This window comes from Antechinus flavipes, chromosome 5 (assembly GCF_016432865.1).
Source record: "Antechinus flavipes isolate AdamAnt ecotype Samford, QLD, Australia chromosome 5, AdamAnt_v2, whole genome shotgun sequence".
In the NCBI taxonomy this organism is placed as follows: Eukaryota; Metazoa; Chordata; class Mammalia; order Dasyuromorphia; family Dasyuridae; genus Antechinus; species Antechinus flavipes.
In genome coordinates this window covers 93,427,252-93,451,351 of record NC_067402.1, presented here as the reverse complement: position 1 = coordinate 93,451,351, position 24,100 = coordinate 93,427,252, and the positions used below count along the sequence as shown (strand labels likewise).

Below are 24,100 nucleotides of genomic sequence, written 5' to 3'. Positions count from 1 at the left end.
TGATGCTCATTTCTTTAATGTACCTCATATAAGACATTCCATCTCTGGATTTTGAATTTTCTCTGGCTGTTCCTACACACCTGGAATGCTCTTACTCTTACTCTTCACCTCCTGACTTCCCTAACTTCCTTCAAGTTTCAGCTAAAATCCCATCATCTTTGACAAAGTTCCCCTTAATCTTAGTGCCTTCCCTCTGAAATTAGATGAAATAGCATGTATATTTCCTATTTTTGCATAATTGTTTTCATGTTGACTCTCCCTTTAAACCATGAGTCCCTTGAGAGTGGGAACCATTTTTTGCCTTTCTGTATATTTCCAGCTCTCAGCACAATATCTGGCCCATAATAAAGCTTGATAAATGCTTTTTAACTTCTTAACTTGACACCTGAATACATATTCTTCATGATCACCTATAACAACTTAAGTCAGTGACTTCTCAGGTGCATCTAATTTCTTTATCACTTCTCTGCTCTTATTTCTCAGTCAGTAGCTGATTAGGATCTTTACAGACTTATTTATCCAAACCAAGATTGAAAGCAGGAAGTTTAGCTGTATTTCTGTTTTGTGGGTTGTATCTATAATATTAATAGCTAGCATTTATGTAACACTTTAAGGTTTGCAAAGAGCTTTACAAGTATCTCATTTTTATCTTTATAACAACCTTGTAAAGTAGGTGCTATTATTATTCACATTTTAAAGATAGGGAAACTGAGGCAGAGAGTGGTTATGTGCCTTTTCCAGGGGTACATAGCTATTAAGTCAGGTCTCTAGAGTAACAATTCTAGCAAAAAAAAAAAAAAGGTTTGCCTCTGGGTTTACACATATATGATGTCCTACCGTCTCTGCTAGAATCTCCTGGCACTCAAGAGTCTTGTCTCTTTCCATATATGCAGCATTCAGTGTCACAGTGTCCTTCATGGAAATATCCAAGTTTATCTGGGATATCTTGAGCACTACGATACAAAATTATCAAATATACTATCTATTTTTTTTTCATTTTGCCTTTAAGCACAGTAAAATTCTTCTAGCTACTTCCTTTGTTTTTCTCTACAAATTTAAAAATTTAAGAGGCATTCTTCAATCTAGTTTTGACTTTGCTTCTTCTGTTTTCATTTATAGCAAGAATGTCAAGATTAATGATTTGTTTTCCCAGTACCAGGTTTATTAATCTGGGGTCCACAGATTCCCAAAGGGTTTCTAGATAGATATCAGAAGATCTGAGAAGTTACCTTTTTATAAAGACTTTGATACTTTATTTTAATTAAAAAAAACTATTGTTTTTGTAAACCTATCTGTTTTATTTGTTCATTTAAAAACATGATTTTCAAAAGAGGTCCAGAGACTTCATTCATAAGACGAAGTGGTCCAGAACACATTTTGGGAGTATATGTTCATTTATTGGTAATTAGACAAGGAGTTCAGATTTAGAGCATTAGCAGCTCAGTGAAAGTTTAAAAATAATCTAAAAATTATGCATCTTAATTCTCTCTTGCCCCTTTTCCATCATTCTGGCACTTTCACTGTATAAACCAGTGGGAACCACTCAAGACTAAAGGACATTAATATCTTTCTTTATTTTGGGGGATTAAGATGACCAAAGAATTCACTACATGTCTTCTACCTCATCCAACCCTGCTCCTTGGTAATTAGGCTCTCCTAATTTAGGTAGGCTGGTGTTCAGAAAGCATTAATCAAGATCATTTTTGAAGCCTTTATAGCATCTTAAGATCTGCCTCATCTCCATGATGTCCATTATCCTTTTTTGATGAGAAACTTGGATGAAAAGGCCAACTAATGGCCTAAAAACATGATCCTTATGGTCAAAACTTCATCTTTATCTTAACTAATGTGTATAAGTTGAAGAATAAAGGAATCATAAATTATAGCTCTACAACTGGAAGAGGCCTTGGAGGAATCATACTCCAGCCCTCTGATCTTGCCAATGAGGAACCTAAGGCCCAGAGAGGTAATGATTTGTCAAAAATCATTCTACTAGTAGGCAAAAGAATAACTGCCCTATTTCATGTTTTCTACAAGATGAAAAATGTAAGATATCATATCTGCCAGCTGAGAGCTATTTAAGGCAAGACATTTACATATAAAAGGATAACTAACAGTAGGAGGGCATATATGATGTGACAAATGATTGGGACAATGAAAGATGCCATCTTTTGATCCAATGATAATGGCAATTGAATTTTTCCTTGAGAGATGTAAATGCTTTACCAAGGGGAGTTTTTATTTATCTTCTTCTCCCTAAAGTTGGGTTTTCCAAATTTCTTTTTTTCCTTCCTTGGTCTCTAACCTATTCTTGCCACCAAAATAGCAAGGCAGATAGAGGGGAAATGACTCTTCTTTTTTTTCTCTATTTCCCCATCTCTACCATTCTGAAAATTTCATCACTCCCATTCTTATTGCCAAGAAAATGTTTCCCAGCTCCTCCTGTGTGTGTATGATTAAACACTTCAAAACAAATATTTGGCCTAAAGTCAGGTAATACTTTGAGTACTAATGATATAAAAAACCAAAAAGAAACCCATTTGGCAAGGTTCCTAAAAGAAGACTATATCTCCAGTGTTATAGACAAAATGTCTTCTGTCCCAGAATCAAAGATTGGACTCTTCATTAATCTAACCCAACCCCATTGACAGGAGTAAGCACCAGAAACCATCGAGGAAGGAAATCATCTTCTGAGTGCAGGGATAAATAATTAGTAAATTAAAGTCATTTTTGAGTTACCCAGGAAAAACAATAGTTTGACTTCCAATCTCAGGGAGATACATTGGTAGCCACAGGTAAAATGAACCTGCTTTCCAAGGTATAAACAGTGATGTAATCCCCACAGGAAGACTTGATTCCAGAGCAAGATAACCACACACTTTTAAAAGTATCTCTTGCTTTTTCTTTCTTCTTTTCCCACAGCTTGATCATTACTCTCCAGTGAGTTACAGCCTGCCAAGTTCATCTGACACACTGTTCAATTCTCCTAAGGCTCTCTTTCTAGGAAAAGTGATAGGTAAGTCTTTTGTTTATCTAAGAATTTTTGAAAATATTAAGAATAAAATGACTTATAAACAAGTTCACAAAATGGAATTTGGGTATGAAAAGTTATGTGTTCTTTCTCTCAGAGATTAGGAAGTCATGTCTTTTCCACAGTGAGAAAATGGAATAAATCCAGTATGGTTTGCCCCATAGTACAAAAGATGTGTTGTGACTTTGTTGATTGTGTGTGCTATGGGATGCCCTTCACCCATTTTTTTAGCCAATAGTAACCTAGATTTTGACTTATAAGTCTCTGGCACTATACTGAAAAAATGTGGAATTTCCCCTCTTTTTTCTTAGGGAAATGTTGTTATGATTTTTGTTTTTGCTATTGCCTGTTTTGTTTATTTTTAAATTAAATGAAAAGGAAACAAGATGGAATGGATCATAAGCTTTCTGTGAATCAGCAAGATGCTATGACCAACCCGAAAAAAGTGGATTTAGTCTTGAGCATGACTAGGAGGAGGAAGGCAAGATTGCAGCAGGACTTTAAGATGACACCTAAAAATGGTCTGTTTAATTCTGCATACTTCTGTTTAAGGAAGGATATTGATAAGGAGGAAAGTATCCAGCAAAAAACATATCCTATGAGGATCATGTAAAAGAAACTGAGGAAGAAAGTGTAGAAAGGATTAAAGTTCTCTTTAGATATTTGAAGGACTCTTTTGTGCGTGGCTCAAAGAGGCAGAACTAGGAACAATGGCTAGAAGTTGTTGAAAAGAAAATTCAGGTTTGACATTAGAAAAAATTTCCTTAGATGTAGCAGTATCTAAATATGAGCCAAGCTGCCCCAGGATATCATTAGTTTCCTTTCATTGAATAACTTTAGGAAGAGGCTAAATGACCAATTGATGGGTATGCTATTGAGCAGAGATATCAAACATAAGGCTGGGGTAGCTTCCAGCACTCCTGAGTACTGCCAAACCAGACTGATAATAGTAAAGAACATTTACATAGTGGCTATCTCATCTTTTAGTATCCTAAGCATGTTGCAAATATTTTCTCATTTGATCCTCATACAAACCAGAGAGATAGGTACTACTATTACCCCCTTTTACAGATGGAGAAATGAAGGTGACATAATTGACTTGCTCAAGGATGGCACAACTAATAAGTGATAAAAGCTAGATTTGAACTCAGATATTCTTAATTCCCACTCAGTGTTCTACCCACTATATCACCACTTAAGAAATATTTAGCAAAATAAATTAAAATGTAGTAAAACATAAGAGGTATTAATTTGTAATTTTCTAAGTTTGTGATTCATAAGGATCCCTTTCTACTTGGGTATGACACCATTGCAAGAAAGGAGATTTTTATTTTCTTGTTTATTTGTGGATCAGGCTAATTGGATTGTGAGGTCCCTTCCAAATCTATAATTTTTATAATTCATGATGTCCCAAAAGTTTTAGTGCAGTTTTAAGCTTTCATAAATTTAAAAATGCCTGTATAAGCTTATTGAATTTAAGGTTTAAGATGCACTAAGACTTTTGTGATACCATGTATTGCCTCAACAATGGTTTTGAAGGGGGAACATTTCAATATGATACAAGAATGGCCAATAGGATAATTGGATGTCCATTCTGTAATTCCTTCTTTGAGCATATTTGGTTTATTCTTAATGGTCTCCACCTCCTTTATGAGTTTTGCTTTGGTAGTGCCAATAGAAAAGTTTATCCCCCTCTACTCTCATTTTTTAAAGTTTTACATATTTGATAATAATCAAAGAGTAACAAATCCACTCAAAAATGTAGCAAAATACTCCTCCCCCCACCAAATAATTTAAGGGTCTGGTGGTGTAATGTTAAAATATATGACTGAGAAGTCTGAAGTATTTTGAAAGGCTTATTGAAAGCCAATGAGGATTACTTTCACTGGGCTAATATCCTCCATAAATTCCCAGAGATAATTTCTAGGTTAAGGCAAGAGAGAATCCCCACGGACAGATAATAGGCTAACAGTGTGAAAGAACAGCATGAGAGAGGGGAAAGGAAAGACCTTCACAGTATATCCAAAGTGCAGAAGCTGACAATCCAGAGAGAAGAGACAGAAAGAAACCATGATCTCTGCAGAAAGTTGGTGGAAGACAATATTTGGAAGAGGAAAGCAGCCATGCCTAGACAGTGATTTCAATTGGAAGTCATTTAGAAACATACTTGAAGCCCAAATAGGAAATCATTTTGCTCTTTCAGAAACCAAAGGGGCTTATAGAGTAAAAGTACAGTTTTCCCTTCTGCATTACAATTTTCCCCATCACAGATTCCATGTATCAAGGATTTGCATAAGAAATTAAATGGGAATTTTGGGGAAATTTTGGGGAAGACACAGATGACACACAAAAGCAAACAAAAATGAACAGAAACTCAGAAAAGAATAAACTATATTATGGTATTGTATAATAACAACCCAAATTTTAAGGAATTGTAAATAGCCTGTAAAAGAGAAAAAGAAAAAATAAGATTTCTTTGCTGGAACAAAGGAAGAGGCAAAAATTTTTATGCAGATTTTCCAGATCAAGGAGATATTGTATGCTTGACTCCCACAATGTGGATGAGAGAATTGTAATTTGAGTTAAATACAAGAACCATAAGGGCGAGGGAAAATGCTAACCATCACTCTCTGAAGGAAACTATGACTTTAAAAGGAATCATAAAAGGGTGTGCCTAAAAGGGACTATTTGATATTTCAAGTCCCTATGAAGCAAAGTGAGTGACATGAACTGTATTCAGTATTAACTGTATAATGTCTACAGCCTGAATTTTTCTCCCATTGTAATAAAATTTAGTTGTGTACTTAAACTAGCTATGTGGGTCAGATTGCAATTAGCATAGGACAAAAGGTGACCACAGATGGAATCAAAGAACATGATGTGGTAAAAGGCCGAAAGTTTGTAGGGTGGTGAGCAGAGTTTTTATGGAGAAATCATCCTTCCTTTCTCCCTTGGGTGGTAGCCATGAAGAGGAAACCTGAGATCTAACAGCAGATGAGATGAGATCTTGTAGCCTCATTTCATCTCATAAATAAATGAAAGTACAATACCACAGATATCAGGGGTCAAGATAAAAATGGAAAAGAATCCCATGAAAAATGACTAATCACTGTATTGATGTAGCTACATTGCTTTATTTTAAAGAAACCTTTTTCTCCTGTGGTTATCTTCCCCAAAGAAGATTGTTACTGGAAAGTTTCCTTTGACATAATTGCCATTTTTAAATACTGGGGAAAGTGAGCATCATATCTCTCTCCTCCTACCCCCTCTCCCCCAAATCCTAAGCATATGGACCTTAGCTTTCCTAACTAAGCCCAGCATCCCAGTAGTAGACATTCCCTAGGACAAAGAAAGAAGGGATGGAAGGGAATCTACCATTCTCAAACTCTCGATATTTACAAAAGTGGGCAGTGGTGGCTCAAGCTACTTCTAGTGATTACATTTTTTTTTTAATGTGGGATAGAACATAAAAAATGTCAGAAACTCTGCTGTAAGACTAGTTTCAAGAGAAACTACATTAAGAATCCAGTGTTGGCCAAGAACTTTGATAATCTAGTGTTTGACAAACCCAAAGACCCCAATTTTGGGGATAAGAACGCATTTTTTGACAAAAATTGCTGGGAAAATTGGAAATTAGTATGGCAGAAACTAGGCATTGATCCACACTTAACACCATACACCAAGATAAGGTCAAAATGGGTTCATGACCTAGGCATAAAGAATGAGATTATAAATAAATTGGAAGAGCATAGGATAATTTACCTTTCAGACTTGTGGAAGAGGAAGGAATTTATGACCAAAGAAGAACTAGAGATCACTATTGACCACAAAATAGAAAATTTTGATTATATCAAATTGAAAAGTTTTTGTACAAACAAAACTAATGCAGACAACATTAGAAGGGAAACAATAAACTGGAAAACATTTTTACAGTCAAAGGTTCTGATAAAGACCTCATTTCCAAAATATATAGAGAGAATTGACTCTAATTTATAAGAAATCAAGCCATTCTCCAATTGATAAATGGTCAAAGGATATGAACAGACAATTCTCAGATGAAGAAATTAAAACTATTTATAGCCATATGAAAATATGCTCAAAATCATTATTAATCAGAGAAATGCAAATTAAGACAACTCTGAGATACCACTACATACCTGTCAGATTGGCTAGAATGACAGGGAAAGATAATACGGAATGTTGGAGGGGATATGGGAAAACAGGGACACTGATACATTGTTGGTGGAATTGTGAACACATCCAGCCATTCTGGAGAGCAATTTGGAACTATGCTCAAAAAGTTATCAGACTGTGCATACCCTTTGATCCAGCAGTATTTCTACTGGGCTTATACCCCAAAGAGATACTAAAGAAGGGAAAGGGATCTGTATGTGCCAAAATGTTTGTGGCAGCCCTCTTTGTAGTGGCTAGAAGCTGGAAAATGAATGGATGCCCATCAATTGGAGAATGGCTGGGTAAATTGTGATATATTAACATTATGAAATATTATTGTTCTGTAAGAAATGACCAGCAGGATGAATACAGAGAGGACTGGCCAGACTTACATGAACTGATACTAAGTGAAATGAGCAGAACCAGGAGATTATTATATATCTCAACAATGATACTGTATGAGGATGTATTCTGAGGGAAGTGGATCTCTTCGATAAAGAGATCTAAATCAGTTTCAATTGATCAAGGATGGACAGAAGCAGCTACACCCAAAAAAAGAACATTGGGAAATAAATATAAACTGCTTGCATTTTTGTTTTTCTTCCTGGGTTATTTATACCTTCTGAATTCAATTCTCTCTGTGCAACAAGAAAACTGTTCAGTTCTGCACACATATATTTTATCTAGGATATACTGTAATCTATTTAACATGTATAGGACTGCTTGCCATCTAGGGGAGGGGGTAAAGGGAGGGAGGGGAAAAATCGGAACAGAAGCGAGTGCAAGGGATAATGTTGTAAAAAATTACCCTGGCATGGGTTCTGTCAATAAAAAGTTATTTAAAAAAAGAAAAAGAAAAAAAAATAATCCAGTGTTGAACAGGTAAGGTTTGGTTCCAGAGGAAATCACAAAGTCATGTAATTTACCTCAAGACTCTGGTGATGTATAATAATGATAGTAGGGTGAAGATGGATAGTGCTTGCTGGCTGAAACACTTATCATTATGGATGCCATAAAGGCAAAGTATTCTTCTCAGCATAACAGATTGAGAAAGGGTCAAGGGAAACTCATTTTGTGCTCTGGCTTGTTAGAGAAAAGACAGAATAAATTATCTAAGAAGAATGCCAGAAATTAAAAAGAAACCGCTCCCCTCCACTTCTAAACAAGGTTCATGAGAACCAAAATCAAAATGAGATTGACAAATGGAAAATATAGGCTATGGAGTAGAAAAGGAAGCTATAAGTTAGTAAGCATGGTATAATGGGAAAGATTACTGCACTAAATGTCAGGAGATGTGAATTCTCGTCCCCACTCTATCACTAACTAGCTGGATGTCTCTGGCAACAAATTCAATGTCTCTTGATCAGTTTTATTTGTTTTAAAAGGCAGGGATGGTGTATAGTTATACTTGGAATCAAGAAGCTCTGAGTTCAAGTTCTACCCCATATACGTCCTAACTTTGTGCCCTTGGAAAGTAATTTAACTTCTCTCAATCTCAGTAAAATTCTGTAAAAATGGTGACAATAATAGCACATACTTTGCCAAGTTGTTAGGCTATAAAATAATTTTTAAAATGTAGGCAGTGAGGTGGGACCATAGATAAAGTGCTGAGCCTGGAATGAGGAAGACTTGAATTCAAATCCAACCTCTGACATTTACTAGCTGTGTCACTCTGAGCAAGTCATTTAACTTTTGTTTGCTTCCATTTCCCCAATAGTAAAAAAGAGACAAAAACAGCCCTTGTCTCACAGAGTTGTTGTAAGGATCAAATGAGATATTAAATTATCTCAGAATTTAGTACAATTCCTGGCACATACCAAGTACTTTATAAATACTTATTCTTCTACTCCCTTCTCTATTCTTCCCATTTTACAAACCTTAAACTATTATATGAATGTTATAATTTAAAATGAACTAGTCAGCTGAGAGTCTCTCTGAAGTCGCTTTCTGCTCTAAAATTCTAATTCTCTGATATAGACAGTGTGACCTAGTTTCAATATATCTATCAAAGCCCCTCATTATATCCTTAGGGAAATGACATAATTGATCAACCCAAATCAATCAGCAACCACAGGCACTGGAAATACAAAGGCAGAAAGGAAATAGTCAATTGTTGGCAAGGGGCTTACTTTCTAGTAGGGGAGATAATACATCATTACTTAGAAAATGAACACAGAGTAATTTGGGATGAAGGACTCTAGAAGTTGGAAGAATCAAAATAGGGCTTGAGCTCAATTTCAAAAAATGTGAGCAATTTCTGAAGAAGAGGTGAGCAGAAAATGCATTCTAGTAGACATGAAGGACAGCTAATAAAAGGTCATGAAAAAGAGACTGGAGTGTGAAGAGTGAAGAACAGGGAAAAAAAGTACTAATAATGGACACATTGTGGTCTATTATGGTTTGCAAAAGTTTTCATACGCTTTATGTTATGATCTTGATAATAGATTTACTGCAATTAAGTGAACTTGCAAGCTAGTTAGATCACTACTTTCCAAGATTATTGACTACTAAATTGATGTCAATTATGGAGGAAGTCTTCATTCATCTGCCAAAGAGCTCCAATCTTTGTCTTGTCCTGTTAAGCTTTATCATTCTAGACAAATAAAAATTAATGCTTATCATAGTTGCAAGTTGTACAAATTTTGAAAGAATAGTTAATATAGTAAATTACTGAATCAACATCTAAACAGTCTGGACCAATGGGCCCAAACTAATGAGATGATATTTAATAGTGATAAATTCCCACACTTCCATTTCAGTTCAGAATATCAGCAGCACCCAGGTACTGAAAGAGAAAGTCCTGACAGGAATCAGTGGGCAGAGAAGTGCTTGGTTGTAAAATGGGAGAACCTCTGGATACAACTAACTGTTATCAGAAGCATCATAATCTACAAGGTTATCAAAAATGTTAGTGTAATTTCAGGCAAAATTAATAGACTTATGCTGGATCAAGAGATGAGTTTCACTACACTGGATTACACAGCAGTTGTTATATTGTGTTCACTTCTGAACAGCACATTTTTAAAATAATTGCTACTTCTGTACAATACTTTTTAGGTTTACAAAGTACTTTTCTCACAACCTCCCTGGGATATGGCTAATGATTATTATCGTGTCCATTTTACAAAAAAAGTAAACTAAGTATCAGAGAGATTAAATTCCTTACGCAACTACATAGCTAACAAATGTCATAGTTAGTCTCTAAACCTAAAGCTTCTGACTGGATATCAGAAGTCTTTTCTACATCATTGCTTTGATATTGACACACTGGAGCATGTCAGGAGGAAGGCATGTGGGATGATGAAAGATCTGGGAATCATGCAATATAAAGAATTGTGAACGAACAAATGGCATTTTTCTTGGAAGATAGATGACTTGGGAAGAATACAATAACTCCTCAAATATTTGAAGGGCAATCAATCAGAACTGAAAATAAATGTATTCTATGTAAGTTCCAGAGAATTCTCCACAACAAAAAGTTATACAAAATCATTATTAGAAAGAACTTTCTAATAATAAAGCTGTCCAAAAGGAAAATTATATTCACTGTGAGGCAATGTACTACTCATCACTTGGAGTATTTGAATTGAGGATGGATAAACATTTGCCTTGTATAGTATAGAAGTAATGAATCAATTGAATGAAAGGGATATTATATGGACATCAGAGTAACTTCAAAATATAAGATTCTGCAATTATTGGTAATTTCCTTCATCATCCAAGTAAAGAATTTGGGGTTTAATTAAAGAAGTCCTCTCTGTGAAAAGTCTGTTATTTAGAATAAAGGGGATAATCAAGTTAAAAATTCTTGATATTTCACATGTGTATTTGGTTCCTTGACCTCTGGCATAGATCCTAATTTTTGGGATAAGAATTCATTATTTGATAAAAACTGCTGGGCTAACTGGAAATTAGTATAGCAGAAGTTAGACATGCATCCACACTTAACACCATATACCAAGATAAGATCAAAATGGGTCCATGATTTAGGCATAAAGAACGAGATTATAAATAAATTACAGGACCTCTGGCATAGGTTTTACTCTAGAAAAGAGGTAATGGTTCAGAAAATAATGTCAAGAGAACAATTTTTTCCTCTGCTTGTGACTCAGATTGTTCATGATTATATCCCATTAGCTTTTTTCATGCACAAAGCCATTAGAACTTTTTGGCCACATAGCCAAGCACACAAATCTTTCATAAGAACATTCATGGAAGAAATAAAATATATCAACAAATGTAAGGAGATAAGCCCCAAAGAACATTTGGTACCCAGAGCCAAACTAACTTAACCCACTATGATGAGGGCTTATCTTTTTCTCTCTCCCACATCTAAATTATAATAGGGATTTTAATTTAAAATTATGACAGTGTTTCAGTATAATTGATTGTCTCTGTAATCTTATGTATTTTGTTTTATAGCTATAAACACCTTATTCCAAGGAAATCTCTATAGTTATCACCAGACTACTAACAGTTCTTAATGTAGTGTATGTAAAGAGAACTGATTTCCAAAAATCTACAGTGAAAGTTCCACTTGTTATATATGTCAGCTGAATACAGTTCAGCATTAAAGGAAGGCTTGGGACCTTGTCTAGAATATGTGCTGGAATAGATGCTGCCTTCTTGCTTCCACAAATTAGTTGTCTTCCCTTCTCTGCTACTTACGCATGTGTGTATGTATATGTATTATACTAAGTATACATGTGTGTAAGTACACCTATATTTCTATAAATGCACATATATCTTCCATAAAAATATATTTCATGATTCTAAAATTTGAATTTATTAATCACTTTTTGATTAGCAGTATTCATTGTAATTGGGGATTTATCTGGCTCTGTTACAGTTCTTTTATTGTCAGTTTTTGTTGTTATTATTACACTAAATTGTAAATACCATATAAAACAACGACAAAGAAAGATTCTTCTGGGTCAGTGTGAGAAATTATATGTAGAAAGACTGGCTTATTGATATAATTTAATTGTTCCCTTGTGAACTGTTGTCATTGATCAACTTCCCTTTATAGTTATTAGTGAAGATTCCAAGACGGGGCCTGTGGGAGAAGTCAAGATTAACTGTCTTTCATTTGTATTTAATGTAGCTTGAAAGGCATACTGATGCCAGGAATACCCATATATGCCAAAGCGCCATTATATATGACAGCTCAGACGCTCCATAAGTAGGTACGGCAAGATTTCATGCTAGTAGCATTCATGCTAGAAATGAGAAGTGATACAGAGCTCCTGGACTTTTTCCTATAGAACTCTTCACTGTATGTTTCTGTTTCTTTGGGGCATCCTAACAGAGAAGGAAATAGGGACATTAGCACCATTATTTTCTCAGTATTTCTATGTGACTATAAATCATGGAGCATAAGATTTCAGAAGAATCAGTGGTGAATATAAGGAAAATGAAAAGATATGATCAGTATAAGCAGGCTGCCATATGAGGTTCTGTATTTAAAGGAATGTAAAGGATATATATATATATATACACATATATGTGTATGTGTGTGTGTGTTTGGGTGGATCATATAACCAGAGTATGAGAGAACAGAGAGATAGCTGCTATATATCAAAAAGAATTGGAGAAAGATTTTCAGTGCCCATGATAAAGCAGATTCAGCTTTAGAGGATTTATGGAGAGACTAAGAGAAAAATTAGACAGGATGAAAAGATCTGGAGGGGTCATGATCAGCATTAGTGAAAGGAATTCCCACATTGATATCAAATCCATATGACAATAATAATAATAACATTTAAATAATATTTTAGACTCATAATAATAATAGCCTTTATATATGCTTTAAGGTTTTCAACATGTTCATTTGGTCATGACAACAGCAATGTAAAATAGGTGTTAGTATTATTCCCATTCTATAGATGGGGAAACTGAAGTTGAGAGTTGTCAAATGATCAGATAAGGATCATACAGCTGGCAAGTGTATGAGGCAGAAGTCAAACTCAGGTCTTCCAGATATAAGGTTAATCATTCTATCTTCCAAAGCCACATCACTTTCCAAGAGTCAATTAAAACTGACAAGGAATTGGGAGGAGGGAAGACAGTAGATTATGTCATTGATATAAAAACAAACATTTATTTTTAAGCTTCTAACCAGATCTGGGAATAAGTATAATCATTATTCATTCCACTTAAAATGTTCAGTACAGAAAAAGGCAGAATAGAAAGATAATTAAACTGTAAAGCTTTAGGGAATGGAGTGTTCTGTTTAATTGAGAATTAACTAGAAAATCTTTCTATTTCAATATAAATGTAAATGAATATTTCCTGCATTAGTACATTATAATGAACATATGAAAACTGGATGTCCTTTGATGATTCAAGATTCTACTGGGCTTCAGGACATTCATTAAGTAAAGCAGTTATGACAGGTCCTTGCTTTGAACATTGTAAACACTTGGTAAACACTTTGTTAAATTGAACTTTTGTAGTTAATGTATACATTACTATAGTTATAAGAGGCAGAAAGTACAGAAGAATGGGTTGAATCTGAAACCCTAAGAAGTTTTGAAGTAAATCCCTGCTTGATGGCAATTTGCTTCTTTGTGATGTCTTTTTGTCCTAAAAGGCACGATAGGCATGGAATTGTACTTAATTAACATTTCTAGTTAGTTAAATTCCATCTAATCAAGGTTTTAGACTTTTTCCCTTTTTTCCACTTATTGGAAACAATGAAAAACAGAAATGGAAATCTTTTTAAACAGTGCTAGGAAAAAGTAGCATTTTGTGTCCTCAGGAAAGTTGTTTTTTTCTCTTTTAATAAATATAAATATCTCTAGGAAATATAACTATCATTTTAAGATCAGCAAACATCAGATTTGATTTGTTAGGAAATCTATTTAGAAACATTTTAGTCATTGTATCCTAGTTCTTCTTCTGTTATCTGGTTAATTTTCTACATTTTATGATTCAAATATTCACTCCTAAATAACTAACTCACTAGTTGTTACTCTTTTTATTTATGATGTCATAATCTTTACCAGCTGGTGAGGTATTTAGCAATGGTGGATATTTGTAGATCCTGGGTTCTAACCATTCCAAGAAGTTCAAACTTTTCAAGAATGGACTTTTCAAGATGGAAAAGTTTCAGGACAACTGGATGGTGCAGTGGCTAGAGTGCCGACTCTGAAGTCAGGGGAACCTCAGTTCAAATCTGGTCTCAGACATCTAATATTTCCTAGTTGTGTGATCCTGAGCAAGTCACTTAACCCCAATTGCCTCAGGGAAAAAAAAGTTGGAAACATTTAAATTTCCAGTCCCAGCAGTGAGCTGTGTCTGTTTTCTAAGACCAATTCAGCTTAGGAAGGAGATGTTTCACCAGAAAAAAATGGCTATAGAGAAATGACTTACTTTGGCCATGGCAACCCATGAGTATGTTCCATTATTTTTGTCATTCCTTTCCAAAAATGGGCTATTTTTATTAACACAGAGAAGTCTTGGAACTAAGCTTTTGGTTATCTGATTTTTTCAATTAACAAGCATTTCCTTGTTCTTTTCACTTCCCTTCCCAGAATAATGAAAGCTTGAAAATCAAAATCCTCATGACAAGAGTCTAGCAAAACAAACTCTTCTACTAGTTAAGGTGAGAAGGGCCAGCTCTGGATCTGGCTTCCTATTAGTGTTCATTGTTACTTGTCAAAGAAGGCTGGACTCTAGAGCAAGGATCCATACTCTACTTATTCCATAATTTGTCTTTTTATCTTTTTTTAAGTAACGTGTGTGTGTGTGTGCGCGCGCGCATGCTCTTGGAGACAGATCTCTGATCTTACTGGCATAAAAAGTTCTCAAGAAAAAAAACTCCCTCTACCAATGCAGATCTGACACCTCCTCTGCAACTTAGAATGGAAGCCAAAGTGCCTCCAGTATAGAGAAGTTAAAAAGTCACAAAGGAAAAATGTATCAAAGGCAAGACTCGGACCAGAGTTTACTGATTTCAAGACTATGTCCCTATTTATTATGTCATTATGCTTCTCCTTCCAAATAAGAAAAAATTTTTTTACTTTAAAAGTAATATTTTCTCTTAATGAAACTTGCAATAAAATATAGTAGGTATGGCTACTATCAATGTGGTTGAATTAAAAGCTTATCCTCAGTTTCAGTCCCAGTCAGAAAAATTTTCCTTGTCATTGACATTGTGTGCATGATTTGTGTTGTACACCTTTTAATATTTATTTTGTATCTAAGTTATTGTGAATAGTCTGTAGACCCTTATTACTTTATAAGGTCCATGATCATGGAAGGTATCTTCTTAGTTTTATCTTGTCTCTCCTGGCATCCTTAAATTTGAGCGCCCTTAAAAATTCCAAGGATTTATCATCTCACAGAGGTAGATGACCTTGATAGGTCAGAGAGCCACCCTTCTCTGGTACAGTTTGAACTGGGCCCAAAATAATTGATCATCTAATAGACACAGTGATAAATACCATAGCCTTTCCAGCTAGGTTTGACTTACTGGAACTTACCCTCCACTGTCATAATCTTCAAAAATGCCTGTACCCTCTGTGTCACAGTACAACATTTTAGTAGCTCTTTAGTGAATGAAATAGATGCTTATTACATTTTTAAAAAATTAATTTGAAAGTATATCCTCTGTAGTATTAATTAGAAACCAGCAAAAGGAAGAATATTTGAAGCATGAGAAGAAGAGGATGAAAGAAGCCCCTTTGCAGAATTTTCCCTGGATCAATAATATTATAAAACATTGCATTGAGACTTTGGAAACTAACACCAGCATGTAAAAAAAAAAAAAAATCAAGTCACATTTCATTTGAATGAACGCAGAGACGGTATTGGGCACTAGATGACACAGTAGAGTCCCGAACCAAGAGTCAAGCAAACTCTTTCTGAGATCAAATCTAACCCCAGAAATGTACTTGCTGGACAAGTCATTTAACTTTTTTTTACTCGCTTTTCTTATCTGTAAAATTAACTAGAGAAGGAAATGACAAACCACTCCAGTATCTTTGCCAAGAAAATACCAAAATGGAGTCACAGAAAGTCAGATAAAACTGAAAACCAACTGACTAACAAGCAATGTGATATATTAGAGTAGTAGACTGAAAGTCAGGAAAGCCTGAGTTTGAATTTTCCCTTATATCTGTAGTGACCATATGGGCTTCAACAAGTCAGTCTTTGCTAATGCTGGTGGAAGTTCTTCTTGCAGAGTCATGAATATATTTGAGTAGCCCACTTTCACTTAGGATTTATCACCAACAGTTTGGAGAGTTCTCACCATAGAAAAATAAATGATTGCTTGGAAGAGTTATTTAGTCTTTTTAGAATCCATAGTGTGTGAATAATTCTGCTATAAAAAAGGCATTAAAAGTTTACAGTAGAGATTTCTTGTAAGTGCTGTTTTCTGGCAGAAAGCCTTTACAGAGTCTTGGATGTGGCGTCTCCATGCTTGGGAAGGGGAAGAGACTCTGTGGCAGAGATAAGTGGTGTTTTGTGTCTCTAAATATTGCTATTAATAAGACTATATTTGTATGACTGTCCAATTATATTAAACCACATATTCCCACTCCTAAAAATGAGTATCTCGGGATTTTAACCTTCAGAAAGAAACTCTGAAGTTACTAAGCCTTAGCTCAATACATTTGCAAAACATATACTCCCTGAAATAAAATTGCTGTCCTTCTCTTTATTACACATAAGTAATTAGCATTTAATATCTGTGTTCATGGAGGCATGGACTATAGAAAAATGCCTCAGACACTACAGGTTCTCTTCTAATAAATAATCCTTTTGTCTTCTTAGAAGCTCCCAATTTACAAATTAGGAAACTGGATAAATTATTTCTACAGAGGTCATTTTTGAGACTACCAAGAAAAACATGTTATGATATAACATAGTCCAACAAAATAAATTTTGGGGATAAGCAAGGATCCAATTTTAAATTTTTAACAAAAACTCATGGAAGAAGCCCACTGAGAAGTCCAAATCAGGGAAGAATTCTTTGTTGATAGAGAATACCTGCTGATGTTCCTATTAATTCATCATTTTATACTGAGTCTCAAGTCCTAAAACTCAGCAGAGCCTCCTCAGTGTCACTCTTAAATGTTCTAAAGCAGGGATAAGTAACATTCGCTTCATATATCTTTGGTCAGTCTGGTAAAAGCCTATCAATCCCAGCATTCATGAAAATGATATCCTTATCAATAATAATAGCTAAGATGTATATAGAACTTTCTATGTGCTAGGTCTTGTGCTAATGCTTTACAATTATTGTTTCATTTGATCCTCACAACAATCCTGGAAGGTAGGTATTATTAATACCCCCATTTTACAGATGATGAAGCTGAAGTAAACAAGATTAACCGACTTGCTCAGGATCACACAGTTTTTGCCTGAGACCGAATTTTAACAGGTCTTCCTGACTCCAAATTTCCTGTTATACCCACTCTATGAAGGATTCTTAAACTTTTTCCACTCATGATCTTTTTGCCTGAGAAATTTTTACATGACCCCTAAAATAGGTACATAAACCATTTACTGATAATAAATGATAAAGAAATTTCTTTTAAAACAATTCTTTGATATACATATAATTTTATCACTTATTAAAGATTAAAACAAATTTGCATACTAATGAGAGGTTTGTATGTGTTTATTTTTACATAAAGAATTAAATCTTGCCAGAATATTTAATATCTTTTCTCTTGCCAAATTTTTCACGGCCTTCACATTCAGTTATACACTATACTACCTAAATTGTTCTAATGCATTTACATTTGAATATAAATACCTATACTTTTCTATACTAGGCTCTGCTATACCATTTACTCCAGTGAGAAGTGGTATATTATCCTTATCCCTCAGACTTGTAACATAAAAAAAAAATTTGTTCTCAGAAGATTTTTTAGATATTAATAGCAAGGTTAAAGTGGTCATTTAAAATCCTCTAAAAATCATAAAGTGGGTGACACTAATATTAGCTGATACAAGGATATCTAGAAAGGATTCTGGAGGCATTTAAGAAGGTACAGAGGTATATTAATAATTTTATATATTTTTTCTCCAAGATTCCACATGGCTTTTTTTCATGGGCTCAAATACAAATTCCTCTGACACTTAAAGCCTTTGGCAATCTGATTCCAGTCTACCTCTCCTGGAATGTTCATCTTCATACACTATGTAGTCCAATCAAATTGACCTTCCTATCCTTCTTCAAACATGAAATTCTATTTCTTGTCACTTTGCCTTTGTACAGGATGCACTGTCCCTTCACTTCCACTATTTAGAATCGTTGTCATTTAGTTGATGTCAATCATGTCTGATATCTGAGGCTTTCTTGGCAAAGATACTGGAGTGTTTGCATTTTCTTCCTCTGATAAGGAAAGTGTATAGATGAGGAAACATAGGCAGAGGCATTTTACAGATAAGGAAACTGAGGCAAACAGGGTAAAGTGTCTTGTCCAAGGTCACGTAGATAATGTGTTGGAGGCCAAATGTGAACTCAGGAAGATAACTCCAACTTCAGGCTCAGTACTCTGTCCATTATTTCACCTTGAAGCCCCAAGTAGAGATTAAGTAGCCTACAATAAACTTCTAAGACAATATTTGAACTTACTCTTCCTGTCTCTACAGCACTAGCATGCTGTCTAGCACACTTCCCAGCTGCCCCAGAGCCATATCTAGGGGAACAGTGTTCAATAAATCTAGAAAGTTAAGTTATAGGTAGATGAAATTACATTCTATTCTCCTGAAGTGGTTGGATAGGCTTCAATAGACAATCACTGTTTAAGTTGCTTCAACTTATACTCAAGCATTTAATAACTAAAAAAGAAAGAAAACTAACATTTCAATATGATATCCCCACCCTATGTAAACATAACAGTACTAACAGAGTGTGGAATAGTAACTGATGATGTCAGTGGCAAATTCAAGGTCAATCATTGGTATCCATTATTTCCCCCCTATGTTTCTCAGTAGTTAATACATATTAAGCATTTGTGTGTTGGGCACTGTCTTAAATATTAGGATACAAATGGGGAAAAAAATGATTGTCTCTGTTCTCAGGAATTTACAGTCTAATGGGGAAAGAGCAAATGCAACACACAAAAAGCTGAAAGGGAGATGGGATAATTTTGGTGCATGGTAGAAAAATCCCAAAATAGTACAACTTGATGAGGAATGAGATGTCCGAATTGAGTTTTCTTCTTAAATGAAGATTTGGAGTTCATGAGCCTTTTCTCTGATCAAAAGAGAGGCAATCAGTTGACTTAAGGATAGCCATTGGTGTCCACTGTTTTCAGTTATATCTCTCAATCTCCTGTGTCTACCTAGACTATTTTTTTAAAGATATCAATTTCCTTTGCTTCCCTTGAAATGATGACCAGCTTTATTCCCAATATACCTGTTCTGAAAAAACACATGGAAAGAGGGACTATTTCCTCTTTATTGATGACATCATTAAGTCTTCTGTCAACTCTTTCCCCATTCTTTCCCAATTATTCTTAAGTCCCAGTTTTTTTTCCTATTAGAGTCTAAGCTTAAAGAATAAGACTTCTAAATACTGGCTGATCCCAGAAATTATAGTATGGATTGGCAGAGAAGCTCTCATTAAATTCAGGTAATAAATCTAGCATTTATATAATTCTTTAAGGTTTGCAAATCACTCTACAAATATTATCTCATTTCAATTTCACAGGTATTTGCTAAATACAGAGGCAAAGACAGGACAATGGCACTTTGGGTGGTTATTTTGGCTGGCAGACAGGCAAGGAACAAGCATTTAGTAAGCATTTAATGTGTGTCAAATCTTGTGCTAAGTGTTTGGGGTCAGAAGAGCAAAAAGAGAAACAGAAGGAAAATACCTTCTAAGAGGGGAAGATAATACATCAAAAGATACTGAAAAGTTAGTTGGGGGAGGGATGGAGAAGAGGAGATCAGGGATATGGTGGCTAAGTTTGAATAATCAGAAGCACAGAGTTCTGGGAAAGATGGAGAATGAAACATGGCTGGCCCAGGGCCCATTACCAAAATGGAGAGACACATTCATCACTAGGACTAAAAATAATAAAGTGAGTTAATACATTATTCTCACCCCTGCCCAGGCCAAAACAAATAAGCCAAAAGCACTGAAAATCTCTCTCAATCTCTCTCTCTCTCTCTCTCTCTCTCTCTCTCTCTCTCTCTCCCCCCCCATCCTCTTCTTTCTTCTTTTCTCTTTCTCTCTCAATCTCCCTTCTCTCTTCTCCTCCTCTCTTCTCTTTTCTTTTTCCTCTCTTCCTTCTCCCTCTCTCTCTTACTCTGTCTTTTCCCTTTCCATCTTTATCTTTCCCCTTTATCTTTCCCTCTGTTCCCATCTTTGCCTCTCTTCTATCTTTCTCTCTCCTTCTTTCTCTCCTCTTCCCTCTGTCTCTTCTTCTCTCCCTCCCTCAGTTCCTTCTTTCCCACCACCACCACCACCAAGCGTTTCTCCAGATATTGTTTACATCTGACTAATGAAACACATAGAATGATGATCTGTTACCCACTTTATCTCAGAAAAACCCACTCAAAAACAATAGAAGCATGGAAATTACAACAAGCTTTTAAGAAACAATTTGTAGGGCAGGTTCATCTCTCTCCTGAGTGCAAGACAGTATAAATAAAGCATGAGACAGAAAAGTGAGGAGTTACCAAATCTGTTCTCAGCAGGAAAAGTTCAACAATTCTGAGCCTGTTCCATGTAGCTCTCCCACAGCATATGCTCTTGTCTTGGTGACTCAGCTTCCCTCCCCTGTTATTTTAGTAATGATGGCATTGGTTATGGTTGTGGATTTATTGGGGCCCCAAGTGTATTCATTTCCCTCTGGTTAGTTCACCTTTCACTTCACATTTTCCTCTTCAGCAGATTATATTCCCCTTCCTTAACACAGAAGAGGATAGATTGTCATTAACAAGGTCCCAGACAACTACATTGGAAAGTCAAGTCAAGAAATCCTGGATAATGCCCATCAGCACAAATTATCTTTAGGATCTTAAAATAATAATATTCCATTCATTAAAAACAAATGAATACAGCTTAGATATATGATATCAAAATCAAATAGAAATAGGGTCACCACTCAAATCATAAGGACCTGTGGGCTGCATATTGACTTTAGTTTTAAAATATAGCATCATCTGTATTTTATTGTATTTTTATTTATTTTGTTAACTATCTCCCAATTATATTTTATTCTGATTTTTGTGACACTCAGAAGTATTGTGGACTTCAAATTTAACACCTCTGGTCTAGAGAAAACACACACATTTGCGTACACAAACACAAAACTGTGAAGATTTTTTCTGCTCTCTTGAGCAGTAGTATGCTGGAGGTTTCCAAAGCTGAAAGTGTTTGTTCTCTCTTTATGAGATTTCAGCCACAAATAGCCATGTGGTCAGGTTATTAGGAAGAAATATACTCTCCTATTCAGCACAGTTAGAACAGGTTCTTTCCTATATCTGCAATATGAAACATCAGAGATTTTGAGTTGATTTTACTTAGTAGGCATGTAGTTAAATATCAGTTTGTGTGCTTGACATAGGTCAACATTTTCTAACAGAGCTGTCTAAAAGTAGAATAGGCTGACATAGAAGATTTCTGTTTAGTAGAGGTTTTCAATACAAGTTTAGAAGAACTTTTGTAAGCAGGGAGAAAGAAGAGATGCTCCTGAGTTAGGTCAAGAATTAGGTTAGCTGGTTTCTAATCCTCAGATTCTGTCAGACTAGAATTCACTTAAGCTCACTGAATTTTACTCATCTTAAATCAATTGAGTTTCTTACTATACTTTCCCTAATGCAAGAGTTCATAACTTTTTATGTGTTATGGATCCCTTTGGCAGTTTGATGAAGCTTATGATTACTGTAGTTTGTTGCCTATATTTCATAACTTTAAAAATGCTAAATTTAAGTTAGAGGTTATGAAAACATTTATTTTTCCCAAAAATATTAATGGATTCCTTAAAATATATCCACAGACCCTTTAAGAATTCCTTAACTCTGGGTTAAAAATACTTGTTTTAATATGTTGTTCTCTTCACCACTTTTTCATGTTTTATAGGCAAATGGTGCTTATAACTTTCCACCATCTTTTTTCCTAATGAAGAAGTTTATTTTCTAAATAAATCTTGTCCTTGACTCCCAAATTTCTTCTCTTGGCAAAGAGGGCCAATTTTTTTTGATATAGTGATTTCTAGATTCTTTGACTTCCTCATTACGGCAATTGATTTATATCAGTTCTACTTCTATAGGAAATAGCAATAGTCTTTTTTAATGATGGTTTTTTTATTCATTCCTATTTTTACTGTCAAAAGTTCATTTAATTAGGTCAGATTAGAGATACAACCATATTCTATGTATCTTGTTTTAATTCTTTTAATTGTATACTTATTTTGATCTTTTCTCTCATAAGTTAATGGCCTGATTATATAAAGATAGCTAACAAAAAAGGGATCCATTGATAACTACTCACTTGTTATCTGTTAAATTATAATAGTGTCTGTGTTGTTATGTCATTTGGAACTCACGTGTTTACTCTTCCCAACTCTCTCTTTGAAGAAAGATACATGTCAATTCTGTTTACTTGTGTCCATGCTAAGCAAAATTCCACCATAAAAAATACAGAACTTGTGAAACAAATGAGAATAGAAACACAAAGCTAAAAACAACTTTTAAAATTATATGTAAAAAAATTAGCAACCTAATAAAAATGGTAGCACAGTTTTGCTCATGCTAGATTTTTAAGAAATACATAAATAGTAGAATAATTAGTGACTTTGTCTATGGTCTTGGGCTGTTAGTGAGCTTGCATATACTTGTAGGAACAAATTGGGTAGGAGAAACTCCTGGTAGGTGAAAGTGGGGTAGTGTGAACCAGTCCTTCTCTGCCCAAAGTTCCCGGAAGACATTCAATAAATAAGGCACTTTATCATGATAAAGACCTAAATTTTGCTTATGGGAGCAGTCATTAGAAGGGTAACAGTATCAGAACTCTTACAGCCAAAAATTATTGCAAAATGGTGTAGTTTTCAACATTATTACTTTTTCTCAAGAAAGAAATCATATAAAAGAAAACTTGAAATTAATATCATGTTCAAAATGTTCCCCTAATATGTCAGTCATAACTGGAACAAATTTGCATTTTTGAAATGTGTGAATTGACTCTTCTTATAGATAGACTATTATGTAGACTGCATGTTTCTGGCTTCTTTTATTTCTTACTCTTAAGCCACATTTCCAAAATAGTTCCTTAGCTTTTCACTGAAGTCATTGCATATTGGTATATGTTGATTTTATTTTAGAGTTCTTTTTTGAGAGTCTTTGCCATTTTCTACCTCCTTTGTCCTCTGCAACAGAAAACCTTCATGAAAGTGATTTTTTCTTAATGAATGTTCAGAAGCAACTAGGTGACACAGTGGATAGAGCCCTGACCCTGAAGTTAAATTTGACCTCAGATTCTTATTAGCCTATGTAACCTTAGGCAAGTCACCTAACTGCATTGTCTTCCTCACCACCTCCCCCAAATGGTTAGTTTGTCTAATATTAATTAGATTTTAAATCCATTCCTAAAATGTCAGAGGCAGAAAAGATTTGGATCTCAAAAGTCATCTGGTCCAATTGATACCCAACGTTTTCTATAATCTATTTGCAAGTGATGATATAATATCTCTTTAAATACCTCCATATAAAACCATTCTGCCTCCACTGAGCTTATCATCCATGAAAACTCCTGAGTCTTTTTTTTAAAACAGGAACTATTTATTGTCCAGTCATAAATCTTCCCCTCCCTATGTTATACTTGTAACAGTTTACTTTTTATAACCAAATGTAGATTTTAACATTTATTCCTAGCAGCTTTTAAAAATTACTTCTATCCTATTGGAATCTTTTTGGGTCCTGATTGTG

The 24,100-nt window shown here is 34.8% G+C and overlaps 1 protein-coding gene across 1 annotated transcript in view; it reads left to right on the top strand.

Annotated features, from left to right (window-relative positions):
- The window catches only part of CNTNAP2 (contactin associated protein 2), a 2,126,697-nt gene that overhangs the window by 1,983,424 nt on the left and 119,173 nt on the right, over positions 1-24,100 (top strand). Inside the window, exon 21 of the mRNA XM_051962375.1 lies at positions 2,923-3,016. Coding sequence (XP_051818335.1) covers positions 2,923-3,016 — 94 coding nt within the window. The remainder of the gene's footprint in view (positions 1-2,922; positions 3,017-24,100) is intronic.